The sequence below is a fragment of the Haemaphysalis longicornis genome, unplaced genomic scaffold (genome assembly GCF_048455015.1).
Source record: "Haemaphysalis longicornis isolate Haplotype H1 unplaced genomic scaffold, Haemaphysalis longicornis Haplotype H1 scaffold_9, whole genome shotgun sequence".
In the NCBI taxonomy this organism is placed as follows: Eukaryota; Metazoa; Arthropoda; class Arachnida; order Ixodida; family Ixodidae; genus Haemaphysalis; species Haemaphysalis longicornis.
The window spans coordinates 43,724,621-43,747,539 of record NW_027526460.1 but is presented as its reverse complement, the minus strand read 5'-3'; the positions used below and the strand labels follow the sequence as shown (position 1 = coordinate 43,747,539).

Below are 22,919 nucleotides of genomic sequence, written 5' to 3'. Positions count from 1 at the left end.
CGTCCATTGACTTCCAACAGCTTCTGTCCTGCGCCACTCGAGTGCACTGTTGGCCACCGAATTTACGTATTCAATCCCTCCATTTTATTATTTGCCTTCAGCGCTTTTACCGAGTTCTTTCTACAGGGTACGTTTTGCTTTATACATACTCTGGTTGCAGCGATGGCAAAGCGGATGAGTAGCAGCGCCTATGGGATTCATTTGAACCGTAAAAATTCCCCCTCCCCTCTTGCAATCACTTCGGTGGCATCCTGCAGTGATAGCCTTGCAGTTTCTTCGCAGTCGCACCAAGCCCACATCGCGTCGCTTCATGTCTCTTTGGACCCACACGTCACCCCGTCACTACGGTGGCCTGGCTATAAGTCAATCCTTTTTTCAGGCCCGCGGAGCTTCGCGCCATGCCATCGAAGCAGCGTCACTCTTTGAGTAGAGGCCATACCTTGCCACGATCGCCACGTCACCGACAGCCACTAGGCTCCGCGTAGGCTATTACGCGACCACCGGTGAAGAGGCGTATGCCACGAGAGCGCCGAAACCTGCGTGGCTACCCCGAAGGGATTCCCCCCTGCCACCGTTGTCACCCCGACATCTACGCTATTATACCCCAGGTAGGAAGACCCTGGGCGACGGAATATGCTGAAAAAAAAAAAAGAAAAGAAACCGCTAAACGGACTCGGCATGTGTGGCTGCAAAACTCGCCAAGCTCTTCCTGAGTACCTGCGTTACTACCATGGTAGACGTCGCAAAACGTCGCGAATACGGCTACCGCCGTAATGACAATAAAAGTGGTGCATTTCTTGCCGTCGTTGCTGCCTGACGTCACTATTTACCATTACTTTGCGTTGCTTGTATGCCTGGCTGCAAAGAACAACCTCACAACACCGTTGGTGATCAGTTTTGCAAAAGCACAGCAAAATTTATAAAAGACGCGCGTTTTTATTAGAACGAAATGACAATTGTACCAAGGGTAAAAAAAAGCGATAAAAAAGCCTGCAGATAAAAAGCGAAAAAAAAAATGCACAAGTGGGTTTCATGTGCGTACTGTACAGTTAAAACATGAGTTAGGAACAATCATAATTGAAGCATCGCGCGGCTTTGTTCTCTCATCTTGAATTTTTGGACTTTTCCCGAAACGGTCTTGGGAAAACTGTCGACAAACAGGATGTATCTTGGGATCTTGAAGTGACTCAACTGCAAAGACGCAAAAAAATGGCGAGTGGAAATGAAGTTAGTGCCACCGATTACGACACCAAGAAATGAGTAAAATGAAACAGCATGCACTCTAAGTGTAATCACTAGAGCTTATATTTTAGGGAGTAAAATAGAAACTTCGCCGATAGAGCGACAAATGCAGCATTCGCCTCCTTTTTATATCTTTATTAACTTTGTACTCCTTTCTTTCGCTTTATGCGGAACATGCATAATGAACATTAAGCATTGGTTTTATTGTCAGGATGGCTGGTTACTTTGATACTTTCATTACCTCCACAATGTGTTCAGAGCGTCACTACTTTTAGATAAAGAAGTTACAAGTGCGCGATGTCACTCCCTAGCACAGTAATTTTTCGATCAGCTCTTGTTGATCACAGCCTGAAAATGAAGCGGTGGCACAATTTTAATCCTTCTATGAGGTTTACTTTCCGATGCAAGAATTATAGTTGTGCTGAGATTAGCATCGCTCCAAGAAAAAAAAAACGCAGAAAGCTCACACTAGCGCGTAAAACTTGAAGGTAGCGAAGCTGTACGCAACCTTCACGACTATCACGACGCACGAAGTCCACGATTGCAGCAGATTTTATTCTTCGTTGCCGAAACGACTTTTACTCCATCTTTGTTGCTGTCACGGCGAAGAAGCAAATCGGCTGCAATCGTGGACGACGCAGGGAGGGGGGTCTTCTTCAACGAACGAACGAACGGAACACGCACATTTAAACTCGGCGCTCAGTGCTACGTGTTCCCTATCCCGTGTTCTAGCTCGAGTAGGTGACATGAGTCCTCTCCCCACAGTCGCGGCCGAGTGAGTCAGCAGTTTGACTCTCCAGAATTAGCTCACGGTCGTGGCCGAGGGGGTAAGACGGCTGACTCAGCGAAACCGATTCTGACGTCCTGGCCGTTCTCGTATTTTTTTTTTTCCGGCGCGAGGCACGTGCTGACGAGTACGCTGTCTTTCTCGTTCCGAGCAAATTTTGCAACGATATGGCGAACGCCGGAATCTTTTAAATGCAGAGCATTTCAGTAACTCACGATGTCACCCGCGTTGACGTCCGTAGTCGTAGTCCGCACCCCTCCCCCTACACTATATAAAAAAAATACTATCCGGCGCCTGGTTTCGATCCCTCGACCCTGCGGGCGGAACGCAATGTACATGGTGCTCTACCCACTGCGCCACAAAGCCGACACAGAATGGGAGGCTACGAACGCGCCTTATATCCTTGACTCATTCAAACTACGTCAAGAAGCTGCTGATACAACGCATTCACTACCACCAACTCCCCAAACACTAAACGTTAACGCAATACACCCACCCCCTATGCGACGCATTTACTCGAGTCCCCCTCGCGGGGAGATGGGCCCAATTTTTTTGTGGCCAATGTTGGCCAATCTCCCTAAGTGGTATGCTGGCGCACTACAGGAAACTTTTTTTTTTTGCTTTCCTTTTGTGTCGTACCCCTGCCCTGTTTTGTCCATTGTTTTCCTGTTACCTATGCCCTGTGGCAAAATGGCGCACAAAAAAAAGTGGGTCTGCTTAGCTCACGACCGGCTTTAAAGCCGATCGCGGCTTTAAAGCCGGTCGTAGCTTTAAAGCCGGTCGAGGAATGTGCGCTCCAGGCACGCGTGGACGAGCGCTCGGTATTTTCTTGGTATTTTTAACTGCGGACACCATACACAAACAATTTGCTCAACAGCTTCGCTGTTAAAAAACTATGCTGAGAAAAACAGGAAAACACATAACGAGCTGCGCAATGTTAATGCTACGCGAGCAGATGTGCTTAAGAAAGAAAAAAAGTTGAAGCAGGATTACTATTTTAGGGAAAATGAATCAATGCGCCGGCGCTTGTAATTTGGAGTAGGAGAAACTGCTCGGCTTTATGTCTTCACTATTTTACCTTACAAGAAAATTTCGCTCCAGAAAACAGCCGCATTCCACGATCGAAATCCGTTCATGGGTGATTAATGTTTGGGGGAAAACTGCCCTATTTTTGAAACTGTCGTTCGGTGAGGGTGGTACAGGTCTGTACCCGGGAACGAAGGATCATATAAATAATGACATTAATGACCAGCTGTCTGCATTCGACTGGGAATCCTTAGGTCCCTGGTTCGAATCTGTTCAGGGGATGCCAAACCTGTGCTTGTTTTATAACCATGGTTCGAGCGTGACGATCTTGTCTGTCGTTTTCCTCGTGTAAACACACGTAGAAACCCATTCTGTGTTAGAAAGAGAGTCCCTTGTGTGAGCGTTGGGAAATGCGCAATATTTGAAGAATCAATCCTTAAGGCACACCAGCGCCTGTGGCACATAAAATTTCGGCTGGCACTTTACATAAGTCGATTACAGGTATCGGTGCCAAGCGACAAATTCGGCAACAGGAAGACGGAAAGATGGTAGACAGATTGCAGGGACACGTAACAAGGAAGGCGCAGACTCAGGAATCATAAAGTGCTTTGTGTATTTTTAAATGCAGAGCATTTCTTAGCCTCGCCTCTTCCTGCGTCGGACGGCGTCCACAGCTTCGCGTCCGCAGCAGGTGCGCCTCTCCTCCTTCCCTCCTCTCTCTCAACAGCAGCTGGCGTGCGCATGCGTCGTAGTCAGCCCGTTCGCTCCGTCGCGGTCTCGGCGTAACAGGTGCGTGATAGCAGCGCGGTGGGCGTGGAAGGGCGCGCGCTGCTTGCGCATGCGCGCTCTCCCACCCGTACTGCTCTCCCTCTACTGCGCGCGCTGCAAATATAAAGCGGCTAGCGGTCGCTCGTGCTTCAGTCACTGCGTTGCTCCTTCCTTCCTTGGTTGACGCTCGCTGCCACGTTTACTAGTGTCTGCTACTCCAGCATCACGGAAGAAGCGATGGAAGCAACACTGCCTTCAACCAGTACTGAGGCCCCAATGCTCTGCATTTACTCGTGTTCCCCTCTCGGGAAGGCGCGGGAATTTTTTAAATGCAGAGCATTTCTTTAACTCACGATGTCACCCGGCGTTGTCGGCGTTGGCGTGCCTCGGCGTCCGCAACAGCCGTTCCAGGTGCGCCCTATCCCCCACTCCTCCTCTCCCGCATCACGCTACCCTCCTCGCTCTCAACAACCGGTCCGCACCCCTCCCTCTACACTATATAAAAAATAATACTTACCGGCGCCTGGTTTCGATCCCACTACCCTGCGGGCGGAACGCAAGGTACATGGTGCTCTACCCACTGCGCCACAAAGCCGACACAGAATGGAAGGCTACGAACGCGTCTTATATCCTTGACTCATTCAAACTACGTCAAGAAGCTGCTGATACAACGCATTCACTACCTGTGGGCGGAACGCGATGTACATGGTGCTCTTCCCACTGCGCCACAAAACCGACACAGAATGAAAGGCTACGAACGCGCCTTATATCCTTGACTCATTCAAACTACGTCAAGAAGCTGCTGATACAACGCATTCACTACCACAAACTCCCCAAACACTAAACGTTAACACAATACACCCACCCCCTATGCGACGCATTTACTCGAGTCCCCCTCGCGGGGAGATGGGCCCTTTTTTTTTTCTCAAGCAGTACACCAAATAGCTTGCACTCACCTTCCCTTTGCAGAAGTCCTTAATGTCCTCTTCACACGGGTTGCATCCCGACTTCAGCTTGATCCAGGCGCACACTTGCTCGCCTAACCTCTCGTCCGGCACGCCAACGACCTGCGGGCAATTGACGAGACGGTCCCCCCCCCGTTACGAACACTCCGTGACTTCTGGGCTTTGCTTCGGAGTTTACTTCGACGTGGCCTCTGGCTCGCATTCGTCTTAAGAATGAAACAAGTGTGGCTATATACGCCTGCAATGTATGGTCATGCACTTTCGAAGACTGCATTTTTCGCCAAGATATCGAGCTGCATTCGGTTGTCGGCACTAGAGGTTAAGAAAAACCATTAACTCAACAGAGGAATTAAATAAAAGAAATTCGGAGACGAAGAATAGACTGGGGCATCCCCAGACAGGAATGCTGAAAGAATATGGGACAGGCCTTCGTCTTGACACAAGCGAGCTGATGATGATGGTGGACACGACGACGACGACGACGATGGAACTGCCCAAATACCCCAGTTTTAAATCTTCCGCAATAGTGTAATGACGCGATAAAAGCCGCAGGTATAACGCTTCTAGCCATATATGGCTAGGAGGATATATTTATTTCCAATACTGCCACTCTCAGCTTGAAATCATTGCAGCTGGGCACAACAAATACAATGCATTGATAAGCCACAGTAGTTAGAGAGAACGAAGATAAGAATGAGGCACATAAAACAAACGTTCGTCACTTGATGACGATTAGTCACAACAAACGTTCCATTTTGCATAAACCCACCGGCATGAATTGTGTAATTCTAACATTTTCAACACAAGATATCAAAAGAAGCAATCAAGATAAAGCATTACAGAGGCTAAGACACTTGAAAAGACAGGGAAAAAACAATAAAGACTCAAATATTTCATCACTGAACATTGTAGTACTTACCGAGAACTAGGGAAAACTAAGGCGGCACGCATGAAAATGGGACAAGGGTGTCGGATATGGGAAATGGGACAATGGAAATGGAAATGGGAATGGGACAAGGATGTGGAAATATGGAAATGGGACAAGGATATGTAGGAAATATCCTACAGCCGGAAGTTTTACATCTCGTGGGAGTGAAGGAGAAATGTTATTTAGTGCATGCTCACCGCACAGATCTTGAAAACAGGAGCAACAAGGAGATTGGGGGCTTCATCGGTTGCTCACCTGCACTTCTTCGACTGCATGGTGGGTGTAGAGGAAGTCCTCGATCTCCTTCGGATAGATGTTCTCGCCTCCTCGAATTATCATGTCCTTGATGCGACCATGAATGTACACCCGACCGCTCTCGTTCATGACGGCCTCGTCCCTGGGTTGGGAAGTGGCAAAAAAAGTACATTTCACGCATGCGCAGAGCCCATGCAACATTGACGAGGGTTTTCACAAATACTGGTTACTGAGGAAGCACGGCACAAAGGCAGCGTCTGGTTTTTCAAAACGAACAGGCAATGGGTGCGCTCGAGTCGCGTTCTACGAAGGAAAGCAACCTATTCGGTAAAAATTCGATTACAGGCTGCTCATGTTATTAAATCCACCGCCTTACTAACGAAAATAATGAAAAGGCGATGAATTTGAAGATTTAACGGCACAATAATATCGCAAGTCACAAGTAAAATACAAACAGTGGCTGAAGGTCGAATACATAAATTATGGCCAGATTGTAAGGTGACTTCCGAAGTCTAGAGGTTATGTCGAATTATAAATTCTTAGAAAGTTGTGCTTACAACCATTGCCTGCAGACTACACGACGCTGATTGATTGTAGGGTTTAACGCGCCGACGCAACGCAGGCGATGAGGCGCGCCGTAGTGGAGGGCTCCGGGTTAATTTTGACCACCTGGGGATCTTTAACGTGCGCCGAAATCTCGCATACACGGGCGTTCTTGCGGACTACACGACGTCGGGCGCATGGCGTTAGTCACGCATGAGGCAAAACCGAAGTAAATAAACGAAAATTACAGCGCAGCGTTCTTTTAATTAAAATTAGCGCGGGTAGGTTTTTATGCAAATAGAGAAACAGTTACAAATCGGCATCCAAGAGAGCCGGCACAAAAGAAGAACAACATCAAAAGATGAAGAGTCTGCCTCGTGCTGACCCAAGCGACTCGAAACACAGCAAAAAAAAAATCGCGCCAATCCACTCCGTGAATGTGGTTAAAAGCAAAGCTGTAAATATCTCCCATAACGATTACCCATGCGACGTTACTTTAATGCACTCACATCGCTCTACAAATAGTAAAACCAGAGAGAAGTGAAATGCACTTAACCACACCATTTATTACTTCGAAGAGATATTCTTGGTAAGGTTAAACGAATGCATGATGTATGAACGGTGTTTGGTTGAGTTCTATTGGTGTACCAGAAGAGTGGACACTTGTTTTATAAAATTAAAGTAAGCTCCAACCCGGTTTTAGACTATCCGACTTCTCCATCTCTGCGCCGCGGACGGAGGCGATGAGCTTTGCGGCAGAGAAGGAGGAGAAGGGGGAAGAAATACTTCTGTTCAGATTTTTGAACGGTCCAGAGTGCAGCCCTGGGGAGTGATTCCTTCTTCTGTGGGCCCATATGCAGTCCGCGAGGCCTGTGTTCCGTCCACACCCTGAAGCTGGGTAGGTAGAGAGGGCCTGGACAGCAGCATCTCCCATTGCTCTTGTTCGGTAGTTGACGGAAAGAGAGGAAGGTGCTCAGGGCTAAAGTCGCACACACCGATTACGGGATGGAGTGTTCCTACTTCTGAGCAAAATTTACATTCAGCGTCGTAGCGATTCGGATGCATTAAGTGAAGACGCGTAGGCTGTGGGAAGGAGCCCGGATTGTGTGAGCCGTAGGGTAGTTTGTTGTTCTCTGGAAAGGTCAGGGTAAGGCGAAGGTACGGTCTGTCTCAGAAGGCGATAATGCTGGGTTATCTCCCTGAACGTGACAAGCGGGTGACTGTCCTCGTGCAGAGCACGGGAGGTAAAATCGCAGGCTTGTTGGGTGGGCGTATTTGTTGCCCTCCATTGAAGCGTGAGGGGGTGTCCCGATGAGCTGAATGGAACCGTTTGGAGAGCGGTTTTTTAGCACGCGCCTTGCAGGTCAGGACACCCAACCCGACTGGTAATTCCAGTAGGCTTGCTGGAAATCGGTGACTACCCTCTCACTCATAAAGGAGTATTTGAATGTATTCCTTGATTTGGCGTGAGGGCGGACGACAAGGAGCTGTCATTTTTTACGTGAACACTGGAGGCCACAGGCTTTAGCACATTGGCGTACTATAAGTGAGATGCCATGCATTGGTGTGAGCTTCCTTTAATTTTTGTAACTCTTAGCACATGAGCAAGGTGCGCACAGGGCCGCTAGACGGGCGTGAGTGGTCACGTGACGCTTTCACGTGGCATTCAGCGAGAACGCAGGCGGTAAACCCGTAGATGTGCATGCTTGGTGAGCACACCACCTGTCTTTCCTGTCTTCGCGTGGGCTTGTAGCTAAATCGGTAAGACAACGGGCTCTTGCTCTATTAATCTGTTAGTTCCAGGTTCAATTCCCGGCGGTGCCAGTAAATTCTTTTATTTGTTCGCTGGAGTTTTCTGGTGACACCAACGGTCGCGAAAGAACCCTTGGGGGGTAGAGGTAAAAAGCTTTGCTTTAAAACAAGCTGTCTCGCTCAGCTCGTGCGGCGCCGATAATTACGTTCGGGTCGTTTAAACCACCCATATCCGGTTAATTCTGCCAGGTCATCGTGTTATCCGGCAAAACAAAAGAGAAACGCATGGACACGCGGCCGACGGCACCGTTTTAGCTGACCGTTTTTGACGCTCCGCTATGCTCCCGACGGTCCGCTAAGCACAACCGGAGCGTCAGCGGCAGAAAGGCTTTTAGCTAAGCAATAACCACGGGCAATAACCATATCTCCCTCGACGGGGAATGATTCGCGTCACTGGTCGTGCCCTGTGCGTGGGCAAACCAAAACATCATCGCAAAGTAAAGATACGCATTGGAATTTGGTCGCTCAAGTAATGTAAAGTACCGTGTTTAGTGCCTTATTTCACCTTTTTAAAACAATGTAGTCGCTTACACGGTATAATGGTTCTAAATTATTTTAAAGAAGCCGATAAACTTTGGAATAGTCAAGACAAGGCTGTCTTTCTCGGCGATGCATAGAAGCAGCCCCGGGTTTCGGTCGACGTTTTTCGCTTCCGTACTAAAGCTTGTCGAGGAGTGTGGCACCTTTGCCTTTTCGGAAGAGCTTTCGCGATTTCGTCGCTCGCGTTTCAACTAAAGAAACGGAGTTCGCGGGAGCGTGCTTGCATCGCGGGGCAGCCATGTTGATATTCCGCACGGTAACGTAAGCTGCTGCGACGGTCCGCTAAGAGGCCCCGCGGGCCCCGCTCCGGTATCGCCGCTAGCGCCTTTGCGCGCCACGCATGCGCAATGGCGCTCCCGCTAGCTATCGGAGCGGAGCGGACCGTCAGAAAAGGTCAGCTAAAACTCTCTAATGACTGCGCTTGCGCGAGTGGCGGCGCTGGATCTCCCGGTGACGTGACCCACGGCAAAGCAGCCAGGAACTGCGTCGAATCGTTGTTCTGAGGTGAAGTCGTGAATCTTCATACACGATGTTTTCGCACGTCGTAGACAACCAGGGCAGTGGCTCCACCTAGATTTTTTTTAGGGGCGAAGCTCCTCTTGCTCGGGCCCTGTCCCGTCCCTCGTTGCTGCTGTATCCGGCACATTAATGATGATTGCGGCAGGATCCCCCTAGGGATTCGCCAACCAAAGATTGGCCGCAGAGGTCAAAACGTCCAACGCGTTCGTTGCTACCCAACAAGGAGGAGAGGAAGAAGAGGTTGTCGTTCGTCGCCTGCGAGTTCAAGACACGTAGCGGGGGTACGCGACACAAGACGGTCTGCAGAAGGCGATGGCCAAGGTGGCTAAAATGTCACACACCGAATTCGCCAACTTACCCATGGAGATTCTCATCGTCCCAAACAAGCCCTACATAATCACCACAAACATCGACGTCGTCGACGGGCTTGTCAACGGAGCGGTGGTAAGCTTGACGTGTCGAGTCTTTATATGATGTGCGGGCGAATGTTTCACGGTTTTACCGATAAGCATTTTAGCTTCGCCCCTCTCATCATCATTCACTTCGTGGAGATGGCAGGATTTTTTTTTCAACACTCGCAGTTTTCAGACAATAAACGTTCCTGTTATCATGCTTACGAATTCGTATCCAAACCCAGTTACGTATAACCACTGCTACCCACGGCAATATTCTCATAAGTGCCGAAAACGTAAAGAGAGGACAGACCTATCACATATTCTATGGGCTTGCCCGCACGCGGGTACACCAGTTCGGAGCATCACTCAGGTAGGGAAATGGGAGACCGTTTTGCTCAGCTTTTACCCAGCGGATCAAATCTGGGCCACCCAACTGGCCGAGGAGGCGGCTAGAGCCCAAGTTCTCTTGGCTGACGTCTAGGATCACCACCTTTTTACAATAAAGTTAAATCTTTCTCTTCTCATTGTTCGGAGGCGGTTTAGCTCGCAGTATGTTCACGCAATGAGTGGGCGTGATAAGAACCAGCAATTCGCTACATCGCTGGCGTAATAAAGCGTACTAAAATGCATTAGCTTCTCGTGACGGCCGGGCGGCAAAGCAACGCAAGGCAATAAGGCAACGCAAGGCAGGGCAATCAACAAGTTTCGCTTCTGGAAAATACTTTGCGTTCAACCGCCATTAGTGAGATACCTCGACGTGCCCCTCCCGGACATTGAGACATTACGTCAGCAAGCAGAGACGAGGCGGTGAGAGGCAATTATTTGTACTGCGTCTCCGCTGGTAATATTGTTCGTGGTAAAGCCAACGACTGAGCCTTTGCACAAGCAAAGGCTTTAGGTAATGCGCCCTCAGAGCGACGATGAAGTGGAGACCCTCAACGATGAGCCCAACGAATGCTACAAGCGAGTCAATCGCGTGAAACGACTCACCCCGTGTGATACCAGCCGTTGTGGACGACTTCGCGGGTCTTTTCTTCATCGTTGTAGTAGCCAGAGAAGACGCAATAGCCCCGCACGCACAGCTCGCCTTTCTCGTTCACAGGGACAATCTTCTTGTCACCATCCACAATTTTCACCTTGGGAATAAAGGAGAAAGAGAAACAAATGTCTGCCCAATTGCGTCGTCTCTGGGTGACAAACGATCAGGAAAAAAAAGTTCGAATCGGGGTTTCACGTGCCGAAGCAACTCCAGTTCGCCATAGAGAGAAAGCTACGGCATAATTTAGGTCCCTTGCACGCCTTCAACATGCGCGAAATCTCGACGCACGGGCGGTTTTCGTTTTCGCTTCCACCCGAAAAACAGCCGCCCTGTCCAGTAATTCGACCTGTGACATCGTGTTCAGTTGCGCAACGCATTAGCCGTCGCTACGCATTAGCAACGCATTCGTAGCCGTCTAGCCATGGACGAGAGGAACGCGACATGGACTGTCCGACTGCGCCCCCCCCCTCCTCCCTCTCTCCACTTTCCTGGACTGGGTTGTATGATGGTGAACTCCCCGTTGAGTTCAACAATATCCCTACTTCTTTTCTCTTCCATCCTTTCTTACTAAATCACCGCCACCACCACCGTGCAGAAGATTGATGTTGAAGTTGGGTCTTAAAGGTGATTTCTTAAAAGTTTTCCTTCCTCTTGAGTGGAGCGGAAACGAACAAAAAAGACACTGGCAACTAGACCTCCGCCTGGAAGGAAGCCGGCCCACTCTTTTAAAGAAAGACCACCGCAGAAGGGCCCACGGAGAACAGGGCACCCATAATGACACCAAGGGTCATCAACAAAAAAGTTGATGAACAAAATGAGGCGTGCACAGTGATTGCTGGTGTTACGTGTATGAATTGAGTATGCCCCCCCCCCCCCCCCCCCCCTTAGGTTCCCTTCGTCTAGTGTTCTACCACGCGAAATTTTGACTACACGCATGCTTTCGTACGTTCCTATTAACTAAACTATATCGTTTGTTTTTTATCTATTAGTTAGATTTACACAGTAATGGGAAAGTAACGTTACTTTTTTCACAGTAATTGTAACTCCAACAAGTTACTTGTGCAAATTCGGTTATTGTAATTGTAACAGAGGTACTTTTTCGGCTTAGGTAGCTAATTATAACACTTACTTTTTACTGGTAACGTGCACATGACTGGTCCCAAGGACAACATAAAGGCTGGGCGCGGAATTAGCTGGAAAATCGTCACCACTGAATGTGTTTTTTTATTATCTGGCCTAATTGCTGACTGTCGCGCTTAAAATTGTACAACTTTTATTGGAAAAAAAGCAGTATTCTGAATGCACCTGGATTGTATTTAGTTTTTGTAGTCGCTTTAAGTTCAAACATTTTTTTCGCACTCAGCTAATAATTGAACCCACCGAACCATTTGGGGTTGTGATTTAGTCGAACCGGAACTGAACCGGAACGAAACTAATTCTCCCGAACCGGTATTTCTTTCGTTTCGACGCACTGCAATTGCGCCTTGTCACCCGTTTTGTCACTTGTCACTGTTGCATAGCTATTGTTTAAATCGTTATAGCACAGTCCCTTTTCTACACTGTGGGTTCACGGTTATTTCGTGTTTCCATCGCCTTGGGTCACAAGCTGATGCAGCTAATAAATACAATGGAGGACTCACTTCGGTGTGTTCCAAAGGCTTGCCAACAGAATCTATCCATTGGTCAAGTGGATCATCTGGAGTAGTTGCTGTTATTACGGGACTTGCTTCTGTTGACCCGTACATTATCTGCAAAAAGAAAAAGAAAACGCTGAGCCCCCGTCGCGGCAATCAGACTGACATAATAAACAACCGTAGCGGCTTTTGAATCCCACAGCTCCAAGCTACAGAATATTCCAGATGATGCATGCAATTGTGACGTTGCGGCGATGTTGCGACAAAAGTCTAACTCACGCCATCTTCGCGCAACAGTGGCACGCCCTGTAAGAAAATACGCAGCTCTGAAATATCGCTCCACCTCCCCCTCTAATGCATGATAACTTTCCACAAGCAAAAACAACGTTCAGAAGAGATTTTTCCGCGGATCACTCGCTGTCTGCGAAGCATGTTTAGATCAGTAATGAGTACCTGCCGTGACGTGTCTGATTTCATTAATTTCCGAAATACCCGGAGTTAGATTTCGCCTCTCCATCTTCTTGGTGAATGATGAAGACGAAATAATGAAGTTCTTTTCATGCTCGAACTGAGAGGACGATCTCGACTCGCTCCTATGACCGAAGTCCGATGCTTGAAGCAGGTGAGGGATGAGGACTGCCCTTCTTGCGGGATATTAGGTTTATTTGCACTATTTACATTACTCCAAGTATTTACATCAGGACAGAATGACAGAAAGCCTGTTCGGCCAAGATCGATACTGAACTAGATCCCTCTCGACCGACCCCCGGACAAAACCCAACACTCCGGTTTTGATACCAAAAACTACGCCTCCAAAGGGGGCGTTCAAGAAAGAGCGAAAACCCCTTTCAAAATAATTAATATGAACCATTGATTGGCCACCAGAACCAACCAATCCTACACATGTCTCCACCTGCGGTCACGTGACCCAACACTCTCTCATGCACTCATAGTACGTTTCCCGCGCACGCTATTGCAATCGACAAGGAAATACAAGACATCAGCCACCTAAAGTCACTGACCGCGCGGAGTGGTCGAACCATTACGTTGAGCGGGCGACATCTGCTCAAAATCCAAAGCCGAACGCTTAGAGCGGTCTTCGCACGGCTAACATCTTACAGTGTCCTCGCCTTCCCGCCCTGCCTTTGTCGCCGTGCGCGCCGGCACAATGAGGGAGTCGTGGCTAATCCGGGACGCCGCTGCCCGTCGCGTGACTGGCGGGAAGACTTGCTTCAACACCAGGCGAGAATTTCCGAGGCGAACGACCCATCAACGAACAGCACCGACACCGGCTTCGAAAATCCTCAAAAACAACGCCGCGCGCATTTTCGACACACGACATCCTTTCGCTTCCCGTCAGCTCGTCCACCTTGACGAACGACTGAGCCACTTCACAATATCGGCAAGGCATAATAGCGGCATGCGCACTGTACTCGAGCTAAGCACGCCTGTCTTTTACCTAACAAAAGGAAGAAACACAAAGCGCGCACTCAGCGGCCCCCAACTTCGCGTCCCTGCGGTTGCATGAAAGGAATGCAGCATGACAGCTACAAGCGGAGGCGACGCCGATACATGAGCCACCGGCGGCTTTCATTAATTAAATGAGGAGCCCGAACTTAACACCCGGTGTCTAGAGTTCCGTCCGTCGACATTCGAATTTTTATGACTGGGCTGCCACAGGCCAGAGCGTCTGTCATGGTGTAGATGTTCCGCCTTAGCTTGCGGTGACTATAAGGGCTGTGGTTCGTGTCCTGTTCTTGCCTCCTTTATTTTTTTAACAGGAAAGTGTTTTATTCCTGGATACACGAAGATTTCCCTGACGTCATATCCGTCACGGAAGTGGCGCCAGTACAACAAAGCAAGTGGCCTGTAAAGGGTGCACCCCTTGTCTTCTTGCGGGGAAGCAACCTTTAGTACTAAAGAGTACGTTGTACTTAGGGTTGTTCGGGTTCGGGTTTTATGCCGGCATACTCCAAGATTTCGCTGACGTCATAGCCATCAAGGAAATGACGCCAATACACCTTTGCCGAAGCGACCTGCTAGCACGATGTCGCTCGCCAAGCGCACTCACAAGACAGCCACAGAACCGCAAATCATGCTCAGCTTCAGATTTCGCTGCGCATTTCCCTTTCGTGCTTTACCGATTACAATGACAGAGAAATCAACCGATGCTTTTTTTTTTTTCATCTTAGGTTTTAATTATCATTTTTATCGCTTAGGTTCGCTTTCGGTGCATTAAGTGCTTTTTTGCTGTTTGTCAGGTTATGTTAGGTTAATTTACGGTCTTACGTTAATAAATGGCGAAGTAGTGCGAGACGCGGTATTTTTTCCTCGAAACGTCGATTGACGTCGTTTTAGTGAAGTGCTTACAGCACCGCCAGACGACACTCTAAACACAGCCTTTCAAATACCCTTTGTAGCGCATATACGGCTAAATATTTCTTCAGTAAATTTCCGCAGGCCTAGCGTCACACCACCGTACTACGTGTGCATGCCCAGAAGGCGTCACTGTCCACCGCAAAATTATACGTTCCCAAACTGCAACGAAAAGCTCATCAACGTCGTTAACTCATTGCAATTTCGCATGCTCAAGAAAAGATTTGTGACAGCAATCTGATTAGATATTTTCTAGATTAGCTGCATTAGAACAAGCATAAGCGTTCGACTCACGAATAAACGCCGAGCGTTGAGTTCCGTCATCACTCTCTTGTTAACTTGGGGCGGACAGGGAGCGCCGGCCATGACAGCTGTGGATTAGATACACAGCTTGACGTCTGTCACACTTAATGTAATCGCTCCCGTGAACAAATAAATTAAGTATAAAGTACGGTATACATGCAGACGAAAGGCTAAAACAACAATGGTTACCACAAATAACACGAGCGTGCGACTAATTGGTGCCAGACTATTCCCGGAACAAACGGGGCGATGTCCCCTGTCTGCGAATTAGTGTGGGACCTTTGAATGTATACGAGTCAATAGAATCAGACTTACCATTACACCTACACAGAAACGACGATGGATTCCCCTGATAATATGTTAACCTAATACTCAGTATAAACAGAGTGGGGGTACAGGGACGTCGACAAAAAATACCTAATTAGCAAAATCGCTTCATCAGCAAAATTAGCTAATTAGCAAAAGCACCAAAAAACATTCAAAGAAAACGCCTGTGAACGACAGAAAACTCGTCGTTTTAAACTCGACAAAAGGCGTTAGGCGGCTAGAAAAAATTACCGTACTTACCCCTTCTCACAGATGAGACGTCATGCCTATCCTTATCGAGTTGGTGCATCATATCAATGTACATGGTCGGTGTTCCGTAGAGAAACGTGCACCTGCAGTGAGAATGGAGCGCTCACGATCATCATGAGGCTGAAAGCGTGCAATGTGCAATGACTCAGCATGGGGCAATGAAGTATAGCTTCATTCTTTGGCGTCAAGCCGAATGTTTGACGTGTTTACTCCAGTCGACTGCCTAAACCTAAAGAAAGATCATCTATAAATGAAAATAAGATTGTAAATAAAGCCAAAGTCCCTTTCGCAATCACAGCATCACAAGGAGCGCTGAGGTGTCCTCGTAATTTTTTTTAGTAAATAGTAATTCTCTCTCCAACGTGTTTCACAGTTGAGCATTATTGCTGCTGTTATGCCAGACATCGCGACCAGATAGAGGCTTGTATCCAGTTTCTTCTTAATTGACCGAGGAGTAATCGCCTTTGGCGTCGAGTCTAATAAACGGCCGATGTGATACGTCACCGAACTAGAAAGAAATGAGGGAAAAGGATGTACGCCACCGCACGACGATTGGGCAATGGCGATACTCCACTGAGGAACCGCGCAGTAGTACTGTCGGTGAACAACTCTCGACTAATAAAAATAAGAAGCCCCTCCGTTTAGCGACGACGGTGGTTGAAACGCGAAGCTTTCTTGAGTGAGAAAATCGAATGGCGCAGTGCCACAGTCAAAGCCAGTGCAATAAAAGTCAAAGAGCGAACGATGAAAGTGCAAACGGCGTGAGAGTCAAAGTCCAAGCGTCAACGGTCAAAGTGCAAACTGCCTGCGAGTGAAAGCCCGAACTCGGACAGCAGCAAACGAATCCCTCGCGAGAAAGCTGGGCGCCCCGCCTCCACCCACTGGCGTACGCAGGGCGGGGGGGCGGGGGGCGATGGGGCTGTGCCCCCCCCCCCCCCCCCCGTCACCCCGATATTTTTTGGACGTGGGTGATTTTCAAGGCTGGGTCGACCAGGAGCCATTTTTTTTTTTTTGGGGGGGGGGGGTGGATTGTTTTGGTTACATTTTGTAATTATTTATTTTTTTTAATTGTTTGTTATTACTATGATCTAGTAATTTTTGTTTGCTATTATTTTGTCAATTTTTATGCAAGTATGAACATTGACAGCGGACTTAGACGTTTAGATTTGGCTGTGAGTACATAACACAATTGCGCAGACTTTGTTGTACTTTGGCCGGGTGGCTGAATCGAGTCAAACAGACAGACAGACAGACAGACAGACAGACAGACAGACAGACAGACAGACAGACAGACAGACAGACAGACAGACAGACAGACAGACAGACAGACAGACAGACAGAAGATAGCTCATGCAACCCTCCGTCTTACGACGTTGGCGTATTTTTATTTGATATCGCTAAGATAAAGCTGGCATGTATTTTTAAATAAAAGAACAATGGAAATATTACTCATGTATTGATGTCTTGCCTCAAATATGCGCAATGTTTTCTTTTTGCTCAACGATGTTTGCTAAACATTGCTACCAGATTTAGTAGTTCATAAATGCTTTGCCTGCAATAATATAACCGTTTAAGTAATCGCCCCGTTCAAGAAATATTTTAACTTGCTACACAAGTGTGCTTGAGTTGGCACTCGCTCTCCTCGCCTGGCTATGCCCTGTTCACATAGCTGCGCCCGCGTTACCACGCCTCGTCCCATGAAAGCCTCGACCATCATAACAGCTTCGCTGTTAATATAAAGGTGATGGCGACTGCATCGAATAATATACCCTGCGTGTACGTACACGTCAAACGTACACTTTCGCGCCCCTCCGCAGTTTCCGCGGAGAAGGCAAATATAACCAGTGTTTCTCTTATTACACCATAAAACCAACTGAGTCAGTTATTTATGCTACAAACTATACTCCTCTCCAGAACGCTACGCCAGGAGCCGACAAAACTGCAGGCCTTGTAAGTTGGAGCCCTTTTGGTTATGGGTACTTGTCGAAGACCTTTCAAGCATTAAAGTATTCAGGGAAAACTTTAGTGTCAAGATTAACGTACAAAGACATTGTGCGAAGCTCACTTTTCATTGGTGATGCTGTTCAGCGCAGCGTCTGCCTTGAAGCTGGGGCCGGGCATGACGAGGGTGGAGGCAAAAGTCACGGCCGCCAAGCTGGCGCCAACGCATCCGTAACAGTGCATCAGGGGCACGTTCAGGCACAGAACTTCGTGCTGCACCAAAAGACAATTTTGCAATCTGGGCGATTGGCACAAGAAACATAACAGTGATACGCGATACGCTTTAAGAGGTAAGCCAGTCGTCCGCCCGCAAAGTGTGTAGCACTGTGCCCAGATACCGCCGGAGTCTTACCTCTCGATTCAGCTCAAGTACCTTGCCGATAAGGTAGGCGTTGTTGACGACATTGAAATGGGATAACTGGGCTGCCTTGGGCTTCCCCGTCGTGCCCTGCGGGAGACGTCGGCTTCATTGCGACTGCGCGGCTCGCTCACGCGAGGCTTACGTGCCTGACTTGGGCAGGCCACGCGTGTTTGAGTTGAAAACTTACAGATGTGAACTGCAGGTTGATGGGGTCGTCCATTTGCAACTTCGATGACATCGCCTGCATGGCGGCAATCTGCTTGGTCGTAACGGACTCCAGCATATCAGAGTACGTCAATGCGCCACTGAGGGAGAAGTACATTGCCGTAAGGTCGCTTTGTCCCGCGGGAAAGGCCAGCAGTTTGTTTACTTTGTTTGCTAACATCAGCTATGTAGAACTTCCACGATAGTAATATACAAAAAATCTCTGCACAGACCATCACTTACGTTACCAGAAAAAAAAAACTCAATTTGATATTTTATGTGCAAACAAATCTCCTGCGATTAATTTACACAAAACATGTCAAAACATTATTGCGAGAAAATTGAGCACTTCACTTTTCTTAAATAATCGATCCAAAGCATTGCTGTTACACGTGCTTCAAAGGGTCGCAAAATCGTAGTGGAGAGACAGGAGCCAACTTACGGTTTTCGTTGGTCACCGATGAGTATAACATGCTTCAGCTTCGGCAATCTGAAAATGGACACCGCAGAGGACATTCAATACAGACGCTGCGTTTATCCCGAAAGAGGCAGAAAAAATTGCCCTAGCTAGTAAATAAAAATAACGTGAGTGCCGTTAACAATATGCCTACGAAAATAAATCATGAAATAGCCGTAAGAGAGGGACGCAAAGTCTGCTCGTAGTCCTTTCTGTGCGTACCTCGCGCTTTGCAGGCCTCCAGGACGCGACGAATCAAGCTCCGGGGCTATTTGCAGCAGCATCTGGTAATAATCCTGCCTCGAAAACTGCTCCGAGACAATGATAGCCTCGCAGTCAGTCTGCAGTGGAAGATGGAAGGTGTAAAATAAAAGTATGGAGACTAAATTAAGCGGTTTTCGTTACCGACAGTCGTCTTAAATTAAGCTGTAAATAATCTTCTCGAATAGTGTTAGTTTCGCTTAAACAAACAAAAAAAAAAAAACTGGCCTTAACAGTATATTAACTGGCAAAACATTTGCTAGTTTTCCTACTATGGCATTTTTTTGCGAGTATTGCGATAATGTGAGAAAAATACACGAATTGAAAAAGAGCGATGTTGTGGACCTCCAAAGTTTCTAGCGAACCAATTATGCGAAAACCAATAGATAACCTTATCTCAGTACCCGCCGTGGCCGCTTAGTGTTGTTTTGTTTGAATGAGTACAATTGTGGTCGCGAGTTTCTTTTGATGACCCCGACAGCTTAATTTCTAGCAAAGATGAAAGACAACGCTTATCAGAAACGATGTTTTGGGACATTACACAAAACCCGATAATTGCAAATTATTCCGAAGCCTTTTATTAAACTCGTTACTGGTCTTTCGCGGAGCCATGATGATGATGATTGCTATTGGTTTCCCCTTTGTAGCGGGGTGATGACATGTCATCTTACCAAAAAGGGCTAATATACCCATGTTTTACATCCTTGGTTTAATACTAGCGCTGCTTAGGGCAGGCACTAAAGCTTATTAGGCCCGAAATACTTTTTTTTCCCTGTTACAGGTGGTAACTGTCCTAGGCAATATTCCCCTCTCTGCTTTTCGTCCACCAGCATTCTAATCTTTTCGTCCCCTCGAAAAAAAGAGTAAAAACAATCCATTTGCACCTACGCATGAACCTACGCTTCAATGTATAACACAAGCGTAGCTTAGGTTTTCGTTAATTTTTATGAATCCTAAAGCTGCGATTCTCGAAGTAGTCAAAGTCCGATAACGCAAACGCGTTAAAGATGGCAGCGACACTTACATGGTTAAGGCAGTACTCGAGTTCGGGGACTTGAAACGCTGGATTTAAATTGACCTGCACAAAGAAGAAGGAGTTTTCGACTTTCCCGCCTCCAGATGTCAGGTAAAAAGCAGGATGACGCAGCCGTCTTCTCTCACCAGGACTAATCCGGCCTTGGCAGATGCAAACTGAGTAACTCCCCATTCGTACATGTTGGGTGCCATAATGGCAACCTTGGAGCCAAACGGAAGGTTGAGGGACATAAGCGCAGAGGCGAACCGGTCGATCTGTCACATGGAAAGAAAACAACGCCACCGCTAAACCTCTCCGCAGTTGCTGGGCTCAAGTTACGTTCAATCCCTGTACGGAATAAACAGAACAGTATTTGATCGCACAACTGTTGACGGACGTCCGCAAAATGTTATAAGATGCGGGGTCTGGATCTGTTACCTTATGTGCTTCAGTCATCCGGTTGAGCGCGCGAACGAGAACGAATGTAATTTATAATTTAACTTAACTACCGTAAGGGGCTTAGGCAAATGCATTGCTGCAGTTGAAGATGCTTGCAAGGTGCTTTGTTCTCGTACGAAAGAGCTTTGTATGATGTTTTGGCATTCTTACTAAGTTTCCTTCATCTGTAAACGAAAACGCAGCTTGGAACACCGCCGAACTGCATACGAGAAAAGCAAAGGCCAGGCCAAGATGCCATCGAATTTATTCAGCTATCCATCTCACCCACACTGCAATCTTTTCAGCATGCCAACAATTGTCAAAAAGGCTAGGCAGCATAGAATCAAACCAAAGGAATCGCTACGTATTGTATGAATGAATCGCGCATTACGTCTTGGCAGTGTATGCGGTATAACAAACAAAAAGTGATGCACAGATTATTGACCATGTAAAAAAATCATGCAACCACTCCTGCAACACCATAAATGTTCTCGCATTAAACGTTTCTCTCTCTCTCTCTCTCTCTCTCTCTCTCTCTCTCTATATATATATATATATATATATATATATATATATATATATATATATATATATATATATATATATAGCGAATCAGAATAGGAAATGAGGGGCTCGTTGAAAATAACACAGAAATAAGGGTTGGCAGTCGAGAAATTGGTTTTCTCGACTGCCAACCCTTATTTCTGTGTTATATATATATATATATATATATATATATCATCCGTCTTGTCTTAAGGCGGCGATAGTTGAATGCGACGCTTTCTCGTGACGGACTCCTTGGTTGGCCAATCCCACACTGCGCGTATGTGCTACTCTGGAGGTATAATGCACCACTTTTCTACAATACCCACTTCAACTCTCGGGTGTGCACTCCGGAGTGTATACGCCTAACGTTGGGGTTTTGGGTGAACAGCGCGAATCGGTACCTGCTGCTTGGCATTCAGTGAGCAATTTTTTGAGTGCGTAATGGTTTGAGGTGTTAAACCCCAAGATGCGATGTTAGGCCTAACGTTCTAAACCTCAAAATGGGATGGTAGGCCTAACGTCTTGTGGTTATACAACCTTACGGCACGCAGAGCAACGCCATTCTTCTCCTGACGGATTCTTTGGTTGTCGTCTGAGTTTTCCAAACCGCTTCAAGCATGTTGAAATGGAGCAATCGGATAGACGCCAACTCCATGCCGCGAGGGACCCAGTTTCGATTCAGGCCATGGGAAGCATTTTTTCTTTCATACACCTACGATAATTCATCATCATCATCGTCAGACAATGCTGTATCTCCTGCAGGGCGTATTGCTGCACAACGGCATCAGTGAGACCACTAAATCTTGGCATGAATAAATCTATTTTCGACTTTGTGAGTGACCTGTGCTTCATCTTCTGTATTATGCTACCTGACGAGACGATCCAACGGTCGACTTCATGGTAAACCGTGCATGCAGCGGAGCCCGAACGTCGCCTTTCAGTGAGCGTGAATCGGTTAACGCCGCTCGGCGTTCAAGACATCCGTTACCTACATCTGCTTTGTACTCGGCGTAAGTCTTCCTGAGAGACTGGTGGCAGGACACGATGGCTACGCTGTCTCCGTGCTTGTCCGCCGCACGGTCGACGAGATCACCTATGGTGAAGGGATGAAGGGGCTGTTTTCCAGGTGTATGACAGTAACTGAGACTGCCCAGCGACCTGAAAATAAAACACGAGAAATGACATTGGTAGCACCACGCCTTCGAGCAGGATCACGTTCAAATTTTAACATCGTTGGCCGGACAACGTCCAACCGAAAAGAGGACAACCTCTAAAGTTTTTCATTAAACCAAGCTGTTGGGCAAGTTGATGCATAATGATCGAAAAAGTAGTGCGCGACGTAGACAACGACACAACGAAGAACGACGGAACAAGCGCTTACTCGCAACTAATACCTATTTGAAACATCGTCTCATATTTATACAGGTATTATCACTACGAGCATGCCATTGGAATAAACTATGCAGAAAGAAACATTAGCGAGGGAGCTGCTGGAAGCCTTTATATCGCGTCAGCGACACACCTGCGCTTTTGCGTGCCACTGAGTTTGAATTTTGTAAAACTCAAGTTTGATTGTGGCTATCATCTGTTTTTTTTTTTGTGCATAGTTCATCCCAATGCGCATTCTCCTAGTGATAATACCTGTATAAATAAGAGACGATGTTTCAAATAAATATGGGAGTGAGCGCTTGCCCCATCGTTCTTCCGTGTGTCGTTGTCTAAGTCGCGCTCTACTTTTGCGATCTCTAAAGCTCTCCTTTCCAACCAATAGTTGTAATCAATGAAATCATAATGCGTGAAAGCTTCCCCTTCTCTAGTGAAATCGATAATGCGGGAGAACGTTTACTTCTATACCAACTTTATTCAAAGCAACCGAAATTCATCGTACATGCGAGCTTTGCGGAATGATTTACCGTCAAAAGTTAAGA

At 47.3% G+C, this 22,919-nt stretch overlaps 1 protein-coding gene across 1 annotated transcript in view; it reads right to left on the bottom strand.

Annotated features, from left to right (window-relative positions):
- Positions 1 to 691: 691 nt before the first annotated feature.
- The window catches only part of LOC144151487 (medium-chain acyl-CoA ligase ACSF2, mitochondrial-like), a 34,057-nt gene continuing 11,829 nt past the window's right edge, over positions 692 to 22,919 (bottom strand). Inside the window, exons 2-16 of the mRNA XM_077682549.1 lie at positions 21,984 to 22,149; positions 20,154 to 20,282; positions 20,017 to 20,070; positions 18,954 to 19,072; positions 18,717 to 18,764; positions 18,258 to 18,375; positions 18,062 to 18,157; positions 17,774 to 17,922; positions 15,700 to 15,791; positions 15,124 to 15,200; positions 12,460 to 12,567; positions 10,771 to 10,916; positions 5,972 to 6,113; positions 4,780 to 4,890; positions 692 to 1,191 (exon numbers count right to left, since the gene is read on the bottom strand). Coding sequence (XP_077538675.1) covers positions 1,072 to 1,191; positions 4,780 to 4,890; positions 5,972 to 6,113; positions 10,771 to 10,916; positions 12,460 to 12,567; positions 15,124 to 15,200; positions 15,700 to 15,791; positions 17,774 to 17,922; positions 18,062 to 18,157; positions 18,258 to 18,375; positions 18,717 to 18,764; positions 18,954 to 19,072; positions 20,017 to 20,070; positions 20,154 to 20,282; positions 21,984 to 22,149 — 1,675 coding nt within the window. The 3' untranslated portion in view covers positions 692 to 1,071. The remainder of the gene's footprint in view (positions 1,192 to 4,779; positions 4,891 to 5,971; positions 6,114 to 10,770; positions 10,917 to 12,459; positions 12,568 to 15,123; positions 15,201 to 15,699; positions 15,792 to 17,773; positions 17,923 to 18,061; positions 18,158 to 18,257; positions 18,376 to 18,716; positions 18,765 to 18,953; positions 19,073 to 20,016; positions 20,071 to 20,153; positions 20,283 to 21,983; positions 22,150 to 22,919) is intronic.